Below are 15786 nucleotides of genomic sequence, written 5' to 3'. Positions count from 1 at the left end.
TGAGCAAGCCATTGAGTTGAGGGATTTGTGAGTTTTTTCCTCATTTGAACTTATTGTCCATACCCTGTGCTATTATCAACTCATTTTCTTAGGTGGTTTAATGATTAATGGTATTCCTGAAATACTCTACAGAAACCTGCTGAATATTAAAACGTGAGAAAAGTCACAGTAATGCTTCATTACTGTGACAGTGGGTGAGCAGACAGCATGTGCTGGCCTAGCATATATCTCGGATATTTGGAACTTGGAACTATGCATTAATGTGGGGATTTTCTTGTAATATGATTTTTAAAATATAATGAATAGCAGATCAAAAACACTGAGAAGGAAATGGACTTTTGTAGATTATGCAATCAAACTATTTTCAACTATCACCTATTATCTCAGGAAAAAAAGTTATTTACAACCAAATATTTATGGAGTTAATTGAGATGATGTTTATAAACTTGTTGCTTTCTTTGGAGCTGATGTGTTACACAGACTCAAGGTATTATTATCTGCAATCTAGACTTATTTGGGAAAATGCTAATCATATTATGGAAATAGTTCAGGTAGTGGAAGAGAGAAAAGGCAAATCTGATAAATAGCGTATGTAGGATTTAGAATCAGTGATTAACCTGTTAACTGCTGGAAATTGCTTTGATGTCAAGCAATGGACGTTCACATTCATGTGGACGTCACGTTCATGTGGACATCATTTCAGAATCATATTCTAGAGTATGTCATAGTGGAAAGATCACTGGATTGGGATCAGGAAATCTAAGTACTAGTCTGGCTCTGCCATTGACCACCTATGTGCCTCATTTTGCCCATCTTTAAAAGGAAGTGGTTATGGGAAGAGGTCTCTAAGGTCCTTCCAGTTCTGATATTTTGTCGTTCTGTGCTTCTACGTCCCACACTTATCAAAAGGATTTTGAGTTAGTATGCATCCAGGAGCTTATTTCCGTGGGCTGTTGGGAACAGCAGGCCTTGCTTCTCCAGGACTTGATATGTCTTCTGTTAACTGCTGACAGTGAGTCATACCACCTAAAAGGCTCCCTTGGTAGCCTTAAAGATTGAAAGGACAAATGGACAGTGTTGAGAACTCTGTGGAAGAGGAGACCAGAGAGACGTTGATCATCATGGCTCCTTGGGATTTGCAAAGAGGAATGACTAGAACGGGGTCCTTCACTACAGCCAGGTCAAAGGTCAGGTCAGGAATGTGGACAATGCTGGTGACTCCAGGTAGGTCTAGGAGGGTAAATAAATCTATTGAGTCCCTCCTGAATCTTGAGAAGATCTGGGCAGCCAAGCTCAGAAAGCTATCAGGAAGTCTCCTAATTTATGAGATTCTTTGGAAGAAAAATGTGACATTTATTTTTTACATTTTTATTAGTGCATGATCATTGTATTCTTACTTAATACTCATCATGTTAATCTACTCTTAACATATTCTCACAGCTAAAGCATTTACTAAACACACTTTCATGATCACATGTTGAGTTAATAATCTGACTTCAATTGATGCCATTGTGCAATGGACTCCCTATATTTTAGGATTTTTTGAGTGTTGTAGAAAGACTTTTCAGTTTTCTCCTTCAGTTTTAGTTAAGCAACATTAGATATAATTCCTTGGCAGAGACTTATATCTATTATTATTTTGCTAATAATAAGCCAACTTGGGGGTGATTAGAAAACAATTTGGAGTACTGCTTTTCTTAGTGATAAAAACAAGCAATAGATAATTTGTGAATAGGATATTAAATCAGAAAACTAAGAATAATTTTGTGTGCCGAATACAATTAAAAGAAATTAAAAGTTTTTTTGTAATTGTTTCTATCATGGAATTCTATTAAAAATTTACTTATCTTCCTTAAAATACTGATTAAATTCTTGTATGTAATCATTTTAAAAAATGACTGTATGCCTAATACATATTACAAGATGATTCTTCTCTTTGTTTTTCTTCTTCTTCCTTTTTTTTTTTTTTTTTTTTTTTGCTTTTATCTAGTTGCTTCCAAGATCCGGTACTTGCAGGAATATCATAACCGGGTTCTCCACAACATTTATCCTGTGCCATCAGGAACAGATATTGCAAACACCTTGAAATACTTTTCTCAGACCTTGTTAAGGTAAGCTTTACAATATCCTCTACTTTGAGAGAATTATTAGGTAGTATTGCTGAATTTATTGGGATCTAAATTTTTATTGAATTGCAAGTTTTAAAGGGCCTATGTTTTCTAGTGCTCTGCCAGAAGAGTCTGCACTGAAGTTCTCTGGGTGTATGTAGCAAATTGGATCCCAGGCCCAGCTGAAAAAGATTGGTTGCCTGGCTACTGCCTGCTTTCCCGCATTGAACATCTTTTCAGGGGATCTTTAAAATGATACAGTTCTATATTTGGCACTAATATAGAGTGGGATTAAAAGGAGAGCCTACAATTGCTTAAAATTAATAATTGGAAACACTTTTGGTCTAAAAGCAATTCAGAATTATGTGGCATTTTAGGTTCATCATTAGCATTTTCTATTTCCCTAAGTGTAATATACAGTGATAATAGTTATTTTTAATCTGGGTAACACTTCACATGTTCAACATGCTTTGCCTTGATAATGAAATTCTATGAAGGACAAGGAAAAAAAATAGGACTCTTTTTCTTTTGTCTACTTTTACTGTAAGGTAGAGATAGGAGGGCCCTATTTGCTCCACGTATCTTGATTAAGAAAACAGAGCAAACAAAGATGAACTGTTCAAGTAAAGGCTCAATTGTTTTGGGAAATAACATTGAAGAATTCAGAAGAACCTCTCACGTTCCATTAAATTCCAAGATGTGGTTTCTCCATTACCACAATCTTCTCACTTCAAATCTGATTTTGGCAACACATAAATTGGCTTGGTACTGTTTCTTTTAGCTGTACAGAAGCAAAAATTTTGTAAGACAGATACTAGGAGAACACAAATTTGCAAAGACTAGTGGCACTGGAGTTTCTAGCAGTCGGAGGCTTTGCCACGGGCAAAGCTGAATGCTTTGTGGATGGAAGCTTCATGCGATCAAGTCAGCTACGAATCTTTTGCAGTCCTCCTATCTCTCTGTTCTTATTTTTTGAAATATCTTTCCTTCTTTAGAGTCCTTAGTGATCCTGTTCTATATTGAAGGGCTTCTGCTTATCAGATTCATACATTTCACACTTGCACAGTAAGGTTAGGACCTCTTACAGGATATTTTCCTTCTTCTCAAATTGTAATGGAATAATTAGCCCAATTTTCATAGTGATCATCGGAAAAATTTATGAATCAAAGCATCCAATTCTGTTCTCTTGAATTCTCCTTTTGTCTTTGAGGTCCAAGTTCTCAATGGTAAACAGTTTCCTTTATGATAGATTCTGAAAGTTCTCAAAACAAGAGACACTTTTCAGTAGGAAGCATGCTGAATTCCATTTGCCAGGAAACTAACATCCTAGTTGGCACCTCAGAGCTTGCTGCTTAGGTCTTAGTAATTGTGCCCAAGAGTTAAGGAATTTAAAATATTGAAAAGTCATGTTTGCAAGACGTAAAGATTCCATTTTCTTAAGCAGGGGACCATTAGAATATGATCATAAGTGGTAGCATTTTAGTGGTAAAACTGGTAGTTTGTTCAAGTGGCTTGTTGGAGAAGATCCTATGCAACTGAGCTGAGTTCATTTTCAAAGGGAGGCAATATCAACATCTGCTGCTAATGGTAATAGTAACAATTGCAACCATTTTTTTTTAACTAGAAGTACAGAACTGTTGATACGTACATCCATAACAATTGTATTTGTACTTCTTCATTTTATTTATGCTATTAGAAAGTTCAAGACAGCCAGACATGGTGGCTGGCATCTATAATCCCAGCTGCTTGGGAGGCTGAGGTGGCAGATTAAAGGAAGTGCTTAGCACCAAGATTTGTCAACTTTTCAGAATTTAAGTGAATTTAAGTGGAGATAATGTTAGCAACCGGAAGTCTCAAACTTGAAGTTTGAGACCAGCCACAAGTTTGAGATCAGCCTGGACAACATAGTAAGACCCCATCTCTAAAAAATTCTTTTAACAATTAGCCAGGTGTGGTGGCATGCACCTTTAGTCCAGGCTCCTTGGAGGCTGAGGGAGGAGGACTGCTTGAGCCTAGGAGTTTGAAGCTACAGTGAGCCTTGATTGCACCACTGTACTCCAGCCTGGGTGACAGAGTGACACCCTATCTCTAAGATAAATAAATAAATAAATTCAAAGACAAATAAGATGGTCTAAGTAGTTGGTGTCCAAGATTATTGGCAGTAAGATTTTCTACTACAAACAAGATTTTCTACTGCAAAATTATTATATATTGTTTAATATTATTAAAGCATTTAATATGATCTTTATGTTCAGAAGCACTTCTTGCTTTCAGAACTCAGGTTCTTGGGGAAAAATAACAAGAAGAAAGAATTAGAGATGAATTCTCACAAAGTAACTATTTGTCTTTCTATTTGGATATTCTCAATGAAGTTAAAATGGTTTTTTTTGGTTAAAATATGCAACTTGAAATTTCAGCAGCTTCACCTGAGTTAGGGTTGCATTTCTGGAGCAATAGTTCGCTGCTATTTGTTCATCCATACAACTCTCATGATTTCAGTAGAGTTTTGTACCTATTTCGAAAGGCAGAAATTAGCTTAGACATTTAACTTCAATTTATTTAATTCGCAGGAGGGGAGAGATTATATGTTACTATAGTTGACTATAAAATCAGTTGAAGAGTCCACATATGTCCACTTAGCTCATAATTAGACTCATATTTGTGTTCATGGGCATTCCTTAAACTCTAGTAGTGGAAGGTGAGTCATGCGTGTTATTCAGCTTGCTAGCCGTTGTGTCTGGAGTGGTGTTTGACCCAGAGAAGGCGATCAGTAAATGTTTGTTGAATTGAATTGAATTGACTTTAGTCCAAATCTCATCCAGCGTTGGACTCCTTCTAGTAAATGCTATTTACTTAATCTAGTGGTGACCTGGGGTCTGGTAAAGTTACATCTGAGTGCCGAGTTGTACTCATTTTAATTTAGCAGATACCTAAGTTCAGCAGTGAGCAACACACAACTTCAGAATTTAGTTTTTTGTTTGCTTTTAGCATTAGAAGTAACTACCAAGACCATCTAGTTTAATCTCCCCTCACTGCTACATGGGAGGGAGTCTGTTCTTTTTATATTGGAAACATCCTGTGGCCATATTTTCAACAGCAAAGGTCTTTAAGAATCTTGCCTTTTACCTGGCAGGACATTTAAAGGATCCTAGTCTTCTTCCTATGTCAAACATTCTTTTGGAATTTCTTCCCCCAGATCTCTCTTCTGGTGCTGTTTAGGCTGCTAGCATGTAAAATCTTTTAATAAAATTACATTTGGGGAAAGTTGCTTGCTGCTATTTAGAAAATGCCTAATATGTTATAAAAATGGATTGTAGACACAGCATAATAATCTTAATTGAATTATAATTTCCAATTGCTTAGGAAGAATATATGTACATATAGATATATCCACCATATTATTGGTTAAGTCATGGAGGAACTTGAGAGCATCGCATAATGAAGTAAATTTTGTTAAGATTCAACTCAAATGTCAACATGCCTAATCTTAAAGGAAGTTTGTTTGACATATTAATTTTCTGTGCTATACATACCTCAGGGCAACTTCTCATCTTTCCTCACACCAACAGAGGTCTTCCTCTCTTGATGCTGAAAGTCAATGGTTGATAAAGAGAATCTCAGGAGGAAAAGGGAAAGGTGAAAAGCTGGCTGCAGAGTCAAACTCTTCTGAGCAGGGCATTCTTAATATTCATTTTGGTTGGGTTTGCAGCATCAAACTCTTCTGAGCAGGGCATTCTTAATATTCATTTTGGTTGGGTTTACAGAACTCTGGGAAAGAATTTCAGGTGGGGAAAATGGTTTTATCAACTCCCAAGTTAGGCAGTTTGGTTGGGGAAATACTTTTTTTTTTTTTTCTGAATAAACTTCACAAAACATCATAAAATCACGATGCATTGTACATTTATTCATGAGCCCTTCTTAAGTTTTTCCACAAATGAAAACATTTCCTTACATTGAGACATGAATGGTAATTTAAAACTGGTTTCATGGATGACTCATTTTCAGCCATTTTTTTTCTCAACCTCACCGAATTCTCAAATCTAAAGGCAGTGAGAGAGAAGTTTTACTGTTTTCATGCTGACATTCTTCCCTCCCTGCATGTATGAAGCTGTTGTTGCTATCATTTGGGAACCCCACATATACAGGAAGGGAAAAATATCAAAGTAGAGTCTCCAAAGTATTTGTTAACTGACACTGCACTTTGGAAAAATACTAAGGTATATTTGAAAAAATAATGTGTTTATTTCCCCCACCAAGAAGTTTGATCAGAGCATTGCACTTAATTTAAAGCATAGCATTAATTTATGGTATTTAGCTATTTTTATTTTCTAAGGCAAAATGTTGTTCTCCTTATACCACTTCTATAAGATTCACATTTTGTAATTTTGAAAAGATGCCAATAGTAGGTTAATTTAGGGCCGAAGTTTGGGAAATAATATATCTGACTTGTAGCCATTGTGATTCTAGAGGAATTTTCAGTGGGATTAGAATCCTACAGGATTAAAACAGATTTTTGGTGACTGGGTTTATTAAGAATATAACATTAATAAAGGTGGTATTCTTAGGAATAATTGAGTCATGTGAGAAAAGTATAAAGTCTGATGAAAAATCTGATGGCATTTATAATAGATACAGTCAGGTGGTAACTGGAATGTTGATATTATCCCATTATAAAGTATAAGCTTACAAAGTCAAATACATCACACACAAAAAGGTAAATTAAATCCCTTTAAATTACAAAAAAATCTTAAGTTATTTATTGATAAGAAGTATTACATAAGTATTCTGAAATTATTTTTATTATTATCAATTGTTTTCCCCTGGACATTGGGTAACAGAAGACAAAGGAAACCGAGGTAAATTAGGCACATGGAAAATACAAAGCATGTAGTCATTTTTCTTACATTATGACATATTTTGCACTAAGAGTAAATAATAAAAATAAATGCAAACTTGATAGAGCAAGCATGCTTGACACTAACCTCACATCACTGTAAAATTGTAAATGTAATATCATTAACTAAGAACTTAGTAATGTTTGATGCACATAGAGCAACTGTAAAACAAGGTTATTTTTATGTAGTGAACCATTTATAAACTGTTATCTACTTGGACTAACATAAGTGTACTATATAAAAGCACTTTGCAAGTGCACAGATATTATCAGTCTAATGTATAGCTATTGTCTTTAATGCTAAATAGTATAACCTAATTTTACAAAATCTAAACATTTTGCTAAGCAGTTACTTCTTCTATTTTTAAATTAACAACTTTGCTGCTTTATCGCTTTTACTGAAAGGTTTTTATTTTAAAATTAAGGCTAAAAGAAAACCAATTTATTTTTAGAATTTATTTTTATTCCCATTAATTTTTTTTAACTTTCTAAATTATCTTTCCTTTAGTCTTTAGTGAGTTTTGTTGAATAATAACGTAAGTAGCAGCAGTAATATATGAAATCTTACTGTATGATGTGCAGCTATATGACAGATACTGCCTGCTTAGTCGTTAGGATTTTGAAGGTAACTATTTAATAAACCACTGTTCGTATTCATAAAATAAAATGTTTCCTCCCCAACATGCAAAATTTAAAAAACACACATAAATAACCATTATCATTAGTTCACAAACATATGCTACGGACCATCAACTATATATTATTTTATAGCTTTTCCAATGTAGTTTAGCTAACATTTTAGAAATATGTATTATTTCTAAATTCATATGCCTGTTTAAACTTCATTATCTCAAATGATACTGACAGAATGTCATGAAACAGTATCATAATATACATATAGACATTATTTTGATGCAATAAACATGTGATTTTTAAGACTTTCTTAATAAACACACATGTTTATTCTTTGCTGAAACATGTTTCTGCAAGTGCCATACCTATATTTTGCAAGTTCCTATTTACCTGATGAAGACAGTCTTGCTGAAAACGTCTTTTCCTTTGAAAGCTCCTTGTAATTAGGAATAAGAGCCCTTACTCATTAGACAAAGCCATTGTTTTTTTTTTTTTCCCAGGAAACCTCTCCTTCACCAAATTGCTAAACTGTAAAACATGGGTTTGGCACTGAAACATGCATTTTTATATTTTTGCTCCTTACTAACCAGATAACACATGAGATGCAATGAGACTTCCACAAAGTAAACCTTGTATTATTGGTAGCTCTGAGCACGAAGCTATGTGACCAGTACTAGATTGGTAGACCCTGCTGATGTGGCAGTTGCATCTTATGTGGAATGTATCTGGTGTTTTATTATTTGTTTTAGAGTGTCATTTCAATGTAATGTGCTGTTCTTTGTGTCTTTGTTGTCTCTTTTTTTTCTTTGTCCCCCCAACAGCATTTTGTCCCGCACAGGGAAGAAGGAAAACCAAGATGCCTCCAATTTGACAGTGCCCATGACCATGTGTCTTTTTCCTGTGCCATTCCCACTCACCCCATCTCTAAGACCGCAGGTCAGTTCCATCAACCCTACTGTTACTCGCTCCCTCCTTTACAGCGTCCTGCGAGATGCTCCCTCAGAACGCGGCCCGCAAAGTCGTGATGCTCAGTTGTCAGACTACCCTTCTTTGGACTACCAAGGCCTCTACGTGACTTTGGTGACTCTCCTGGATCTAGTTCCTTTACTACAGCATGGCCAACACGGTGAGCACTTAGCTGAAACCTTTGGAAATGTACGTGGATACTTATGAATGTATATGATGCTGAGCAAGGGGCTTGGAGATGGTCACTGCTGTAATCAATCACCTGAAAGGGCTTTGTGTGGCTAGAAGCATTACACTGAAACTTCATTATGGTGCTTCCCATACTATCATTTTACACTGTTTTATTGCCAGAGGGATGTTATCCAAGTTGGGGGAGAATGGGGCTGGAGAAAGGAGGAAGACGTATAACAAGAAATTTTCTCTTCTTTCCTCATCAGTTATCCTGAGGACTCTTGTTGAAGTTATGAGTGGGGAGATAAGATTTTAAAACTGTCGCCCAGAAAATTAAGAAGTAGAGCATGAAGAGCAGGCTATAATCCACTGACTGATTCTGTGATTTTTGAGGGAGCAAATTCTCTAGGACCCATTTTTTCCTGTCTCTTTAATAAAGTCAGGAGGTTAGATGAGAAGTAATCTCTAAGAACTCTTCCAAATGTAAACAACAATCAATAGTTATTACAAAATGTTGTATCAAAATGTAGATATAGTATATAGTGGCGCTGTATGCTGTATTCAGCATATGGTATTAGTGGTGCTATATTATTTGCAGTATGTATACAATATATGCTATTAGTGGTGCTTAGAATAGAAATCTAAGAGCCTGCTTCTTTTCTTAACTCTTCCCTCTTTCTACTCTGTGTCCTTAGCCAGTTTCATTATCTTGCTTGCTTAGCAAATTCTCCTAACCCATAAAAATGGGAGAATCAAATGAAAAACAATGCAATAAGAAAAGGGATTTCTGCAGATAATGCACTTTAAAACATTAGTTGTCTTAACTTCAAAACTCTGATAATTTGGTCCCTGGAAGTATGATAACCAAAGTTTCACTGTACAGAAAAATTTGAATTTTGGAAAATAAGTGGGTAGTGGGGGTTATTTTGTCTTTTAGTTACGGCTAACTCCCCTAAGAGAATTCTTGATGGTTTATTTAGTACAACGTGTTCCTAATATTAAAAGTTTAAAAATCTACTGAGATAAAAATGATGAAATAATGACTATTGGATTTGTTTTTTCTTACATTTACAATTCTGTGTTATGGTGAATGTAAAAGGTATAGAAATTCATAAAGTTGCTTTTTGTATAATTCTGTAGCTGTCTTAAGCCTAGCCACTTCTACTGTGATCCTCTGCCAGCTCTGAATTTAAATGAGAGGATTCTGAACATAAGACTGCCAGAGCTTACTATGCTGATGAGCTTGTCAGTGCCTCTCCTTCGTGACTACTAGTCCTGAACTCACCTGGGACTTGCCTGGTCCTGGGTTGGTCCACTGTGTTAGGGGAGCTGCCTGTTATCTTCAAAGCCCCTTGATTAAGATAAAGACATTAAATTTGGTAAATTGCAATCTGTATAATTGCAATTAATGTGTAAATTGTGACGATTTCAGGGGAGATGATTTGTATTTTCGCTCTTGTACCTGCAGCTGTTTTGTGACTTTGTGGCATTGTTATTTAGCTATAGTGTTCTTGTTCTGCATGATAGAGCTTAGAAGGTAGGAAAAAACTCAGTAGATCAATGTAATGAATGGTTCAGAGAAACAATACGGCATTGCTTCTTGAAGCATGGTCTGAAAAACATTGGAATCACCGAAGGAGTTTGTAACATGGAATTCTGGTCCCACTTGGGGACTTGTGACTGAGAATCACTGAGAGGTGGGGCCTGAGGATCTGAATTTTTAGCAAGATCCTTGTGGACGCTTCTTTTGCACAGACTTTGAGAGCTGCTGCACTAAGACCGGAGGCTGTGTCTTGCTGCTGGGTCTGGGTGGAGTACAGGAAGAGCACTAGGGAACGGTTTTGTCGCAGTTGAACTGCTAACTCTCAGGTGATCCTGAACAATCACCTGTCTCCGGACCTCAGTTTCCTTATATGGAAAATACTCCAGTTGGGCTCCTTTCAGTGCTGATGTTCTGTAATTAGGCTAAAAGGCTCAGCAAAAGCAGCTGAGGTGTCTTGTATGCACAGCCTCGGTTAATTCTTAGTAAAACACCTGTGGATTTTCCATTTCGTTCATTTGAGCTCAAGGTTGACTGACCCTGGCCCTCTAGTGTGCACTGTGGCCACATCCTTTCTGTTGTTAGCTGATGTGCCTGTTAAGATGGCATATTAATTCTAATGACAATCAGAAATAACATTAGGAATCCAAAGAAGGTACATCTGCTGCAAGACGAAGAAGAGTCTAGTACTTTTCTGTTATAATGAATACAAAAGTGATCAAAGTCTTCATCATCAAACCTTGGCTGATGGCCTATATTTTGGGAAGTCCAGGAATATACAAATGTACATTTAGTGTAATGGGATTTGGCCTACATGCATTCTAAAGCTAAATAGTTATGGTTTTGTTGCATCTCCTTTATTTTTATTCTTGTGCAGGTAATAATAATAGTAACTGTTAATATTAATAATAACAGCTAATATTTGTGGAGCACACAGTGTGTGCTACGCTAAGGACTTTACATTTATCTCATTAAAACCTGCTAACAATCCTTCTAATGAAGTGAGGTAGGTATTGTTATGATCCCTGTTTAAAGATGTTGTTAGAAAGATTATTATTAGGTAGCACTTCCTCCTATGATCATTGATGACTCAATGCACAGGGTCATGTAGCACCAGCTTACAGCTTCCCTTGTTTGGTGCTTGCTGAAATTGCTGCTCTGCTGAAGGTTGCAAATTACCTCATTGCCCGACACTCCAGATGGTTTGATTGATGGAGCAGAAATAGCCCGGTTTTATTTCTGATACTGCCCTTGCCTTTTCTAAAACTTCCATTGGGCAAATCATCTAACTTCTTGTGCCTCAGTTATCTTGTGTAGAATGTAGTAATATGAATACCAAGTATTACTGAAGATTGAGGAAGTGTGGAGGAAAAATACATGTAATGGATATTTATATTTCTTAACATATTCATTCATCAGTCATTTATTGACCAGTTACTGTATACATGGTACCCTATCAAACATTATGTTTCATAACACTTAATAGGGATGGAAAACTAGTTGCTTATAACTTAAACCAGTTCATTAAAGCTTAAAATGTAAAGTTAGCATATTTTGTTAATTGCAAAATATTCAGTGACTGATTACTCAATTTTGTTTTGTAGATCTTGGACAGTCGATATTTTATACAACTACATGTTTGCTACCTTTTCTCAATGATGATATTCTGAGTACTTTGCCCTACACGATGATATCAACGTTAGCTACCTTTCCTCCATTTCTGCACAAGGATATCATTGAATATCTTAGCACATCTTTTCTACCAATGGCTATATGTAAGTCCAATCTTACCTAATACTAGATTATTTTTATGTATTATATGAATGGAAATTGCTTTTGCTGTTATAGGCTCTAGGTTTTCAAGATTATAATGGAATCACTTGATATATACAGGAGCTATGATTTAAATTCAGTCACTTTAGCATGGATATTATGGTGAAAGTCAAAGAAATGAAAGGCGTCAGGGCTTAGAATTGTTTTATTTAGACTGTTTGATCTTATAGAATAGAAAAAAAGAACATATCAAGGCAGTCTAGATTTCCTGTGTATAAATTACAGTATCTTTTGCTACTTTAGAAAAAAGATGGGGAAAGTATTGTCTCAGATGCAGAAATTCCTATCTTTTGGCTTTGAAGGCAGTAGGATCTGATAGAAAGAGCATTAGATAGTCAGGATGTGTAAATTCTGGTCCCAGCTCTGCCTCTAATCTGGGCAGCTCACATAGTTAAAACATCATCTACAGAGTGATGAACCCATCAGCTTTTCCTTATAGAGATATTGTGATGATAAAGTGACTCGAAATTTATGAAAACGCTGAAAAAAGCTAAAGCTTGCAAGTCACGTGCAATGTATGATTATAAACATAAAACTGATTTGAATCCTGTTTCACTTCTGTAGACTTAATCTTACAGGCTTTCCAGACATGCGCACAAAGAGAAAAAAATATTGCATTGTGGTTTTTATAATCAAAATCATTTTCAAATATTTTTTAAAGAAATGGATTATGGATTAATCTATGTTTCAGTGGGAAATCCGAAAATATTGTGGGTTAGGAGTCAAACGTCTGGATCCAAATCATAGCTCTTCCGCCTACTAGCTATATGACTTTAGGGAAATTACTCAACTTTCTGTTTCTTTCCTATAAAATAATAGTAATAATAACAATAGCTGCCTCATGAAGTTGTGGGATAATTAAGATGGTTAACTTGGAACATTGGTAAAATGCTAGCACAATGCCTGGTATGCAGTAAGTGTCAGCTTGCTTCTCTCCTTCTCTCAACTCTTGTTTTAGAAAAATATTTTTGTTGGTTACATTCAACTCCTAGTGATCATTTTTCACATTTTAATTTTATGTACTTACGATCTTATTAAAGTTGTTGCTCTGTAATAACAATTGGTAACCATATATATATGGAATTGTACTTTTCATGTCTTTTAGCAAAGAGTTTGACTTCTCCCTAAATTATATAGCAATTCAAAAAAATTAGCAGACTGATCATACCATTCAAGTAATACAATATTTGATCATTCTCTTCTTTTGTTCTTACTGACAAGTACTCATTTCTTGATATAGTTTTAGAATTGCATAGTCATATCTTTAAAATAAATAATGTTAACTGTTAGGCATAAGAATTTTTGGTTTTTTGAAGCATAACAAATGAGACTGTTTCCTTTCCTTTCCTTTCCTTCCTTCCTTCCTTCCTTCCTTCCTTCCTTCCTTCCTTCCTTCCTTCCTTTCCTTCCTTCCTTTCTTTCCTTCCTCCTTCCCTCCCTTTCTCCATCCCTCTATTCTTCCCTTCCTCCCTTTGTCCCTTCTTTCTTTCTTTAGTTTCTTGAGATGGAGTAACACTCTGTCACCCAGGCAGAAGTGCAGTGGTGCAGTTTCGGCTCACTATAACCTCTGCCTCCTGAGTTCAAGTGATTCTCCTGCCTCAGCCTCCCGAATAGCTGGGACTACAGGCGTGAGCCACCACGCCCAGCTAATTTTTGTATTTTTAGTAGAGATGGGGTTTTGCCATGTTGGCCAGGCTGGTCTCGAACTCCTGACCTCAGGTGATCCATCCGCCTCAGCCTCCCAAAGTGCTGGGATTACAGGCATGAGCCACTGCACCTGGCTTCCTCCTTCCCTTCCTCCCTTCCTCTCTCTCTCTCTCTCTTTTTTTAATTTCCTTTTTTGATATAGGGTCTTATTCTATTGCCTGGGCTGGAGTGCAGTGGCACAGTCATAGCTCACTGCAGCTTCAAACTCCTTGGCTTAAGTGATCCTTTTGCCTTAGGCTCCCAAGTAGGGTGTGAAGGCCTCTACCACCATGCCCAGCTAATTAAAAAATTTTTTTTGTAGAGATGGGGTCTCACTGTGTTTCCCAGGCTGATCTTGAATTCCTGGCCTCAAGTGATCCTCTTGCCTCAGCCTCCAAAGTGCTGGGAGGCGATGGTGGGATTAATGAGGGGGCTGTAGCTTTCTAACAATTAATCTAATTCACTAAATCCCTCCTTCTTAGGAATAAGTTAATAATTGTAGGAGAGGTGTTGAAAATATCAGGCCTCTGAAGTTACATTTAAGATTGATCAAGTATTGTGATAGCTGACAATTTGTTTCTTTACACTTGATTATTAATTTCTACTTAATTAGAAACACAGATTCCAAAACATGCCATGTAGTCATGTTAGAATTCTTACTTACATAAATGTACGAACCTTGGCAACTGAGGAGAATAAAATAGTAAGTTAAGTTTACAAAATTTGTGTATATCTTAATGTTTATTAGAGGAGTAACTTGGCGTTTATTTGAAGGTATGAACAAGTCACTTTATGTCCCCAAGATCCCATTTTTTTTACTATAAAGAAGGGGTTTGAAAAAAATGTTCAGTCTCGAAGATTACTTCTGGCATACTAATTCTAGTTTAAGTAACATCAATATTATTTTATGTAAGAGGTACGTATTGTCCTCTAACCCAATTGTTGGTCTACTTCATGTGTTTATTTTGTTGCTCTGGTTTTAGTCTCTTAGCTTTGACTTTCCTTTCTCATAATCATTCCTGTGGTTCAATAATAGCCAATATTTGTCATCTTTAAGTCTTTGAAAATAAATTGTAGTACCAACCTTTACAGCCAAATTTGATTACACCATTCAGGTGTTCCTTTGTACTTGTTATTTCATGAGTATACAAAGACACAGATCCAAACCCAGAAGGATATAGTTTCAGATTAATCATGTTAAAATGGACTGATGTGAGAATGTGTGTCTGTGTGTCGTATTCATGTTTTTTCTATTTTTTTGGTAGTTGTTTTGGTGTCTAGAAATTGTGACCAAAACAAGACAAGAGCACATAACTTCTTGCAGAATATTTTTATTTCAGGACTGAGATGTTAGGATGAAGGATATTGTATGTCCTGAGTACTCGATAAAGTCTTTAAGACAAAAAGCCGGCCGGGCGCAGTGGCTCACGCTTGTAATCCCAGCACTTTGGGAGGCCGAGGCCGGTGGATCACGAGGTCAGGAGATCGAGACCACGGTGAAACCCCGTCTCTACTAAAAAATACAAAAAATTAGCCGGGCGTGGTGGTGGGCGCCTGTAGTCCCAGCTACTTGGAGAGGCTGAGGCAGGAGAATGGCGTGAACCCGGGAGGCGGAGCTTGCAGTGAGCCGAGATCGCGCCACTGCACTCCAGCCTGGGCGACAGAGCGAGACTCCGTCTCAAAAAAAAAAAAAAAAGACAAAAAGCCTTTTTGGTGTGGTGTTCCTAATGTCAGATGGAAAACATGAACTGCTTTTCAGGTGTAAAATGATTCTTTCATTAAGGACCTAGAAGATAAAGTTCTGATCTTTGAAGTGGACCTAACGAGGTATTGCAGCTCTTCAGAGTAAGAGGCCAGCATGTATATCAGAAATTTCCTCCCTACCATCCTTGTCAATAAACCAAGTGCCGGACTTTTATTTTAGAATGAGTCCTTTTAATGTTCTGCAGAGCAAA

The 15786-nt window shown here is 36.4% G+C and overlaps 1 protein-coding gene across 18 annotated transcripts in view; it reads left to right on the top strand.

Annotated features, from left to right (window-relative positions):
* Nucleotides 1-15786, top strand: part of UNC79 (unc-79 homolog, NALCN channel complex subunit) — a 278472-nt gene that overhangs the window by 34676 nt on the left and 228010 nt on the right. For 11 of the 18 annotated variants that reach the window (XM_030803531.1, XM_030803536.1, XM_030803534.1 and 8 more), the window contains exons 1-4: nucleotides 250-1224; nucleotides 1991-2111; nucleotides 8457-8761; nucleotides 11917-12087. The exons of 1 other annotated variant lie outside the window; for it this stretch is intronic. In XM_030803531.1, the coding sequence (XP_030659391.1) occupies nucleotides 1068-1224; nucleotides 1991-2111; nucleotides 8457-8761; nucleotides 11917-12087 (754 nt within the window). In that variant the 5' untranslated portion in view covers nucleotides 250-1067. Of the gene's footprint in view, nucleotides 1-249; nucleotides 1225-1990; nucleotides 2112-8456; nucleotides 8762-11916; nucleotides 12088-15786 lie in introns of those variants that run through there. 6 more of the 18 variants (XM_030803535.1, XM_030803533.1, XM_030803530.1 and 3 more) reach the window with 2 other exon arrangements.

The sequence above is a fragment of the Nomascus leucogenys genome, chromosome 22a (assembly GCF_006542625.1).
Source record: "Nomascus leucogenys isolate Asia chromosome 22a, Asia_NLE_v1, whole genome shotgun sequence".
Lineage (NCBI taxonomy): Eukaryota > Metazoa > Chordata > Mammalia > Primates > Hylobatidae > Nomascus > Nomascus leucogenys.
This window is presented reverse-complemented; position numbering and strand designations above follow the sequence as displayed.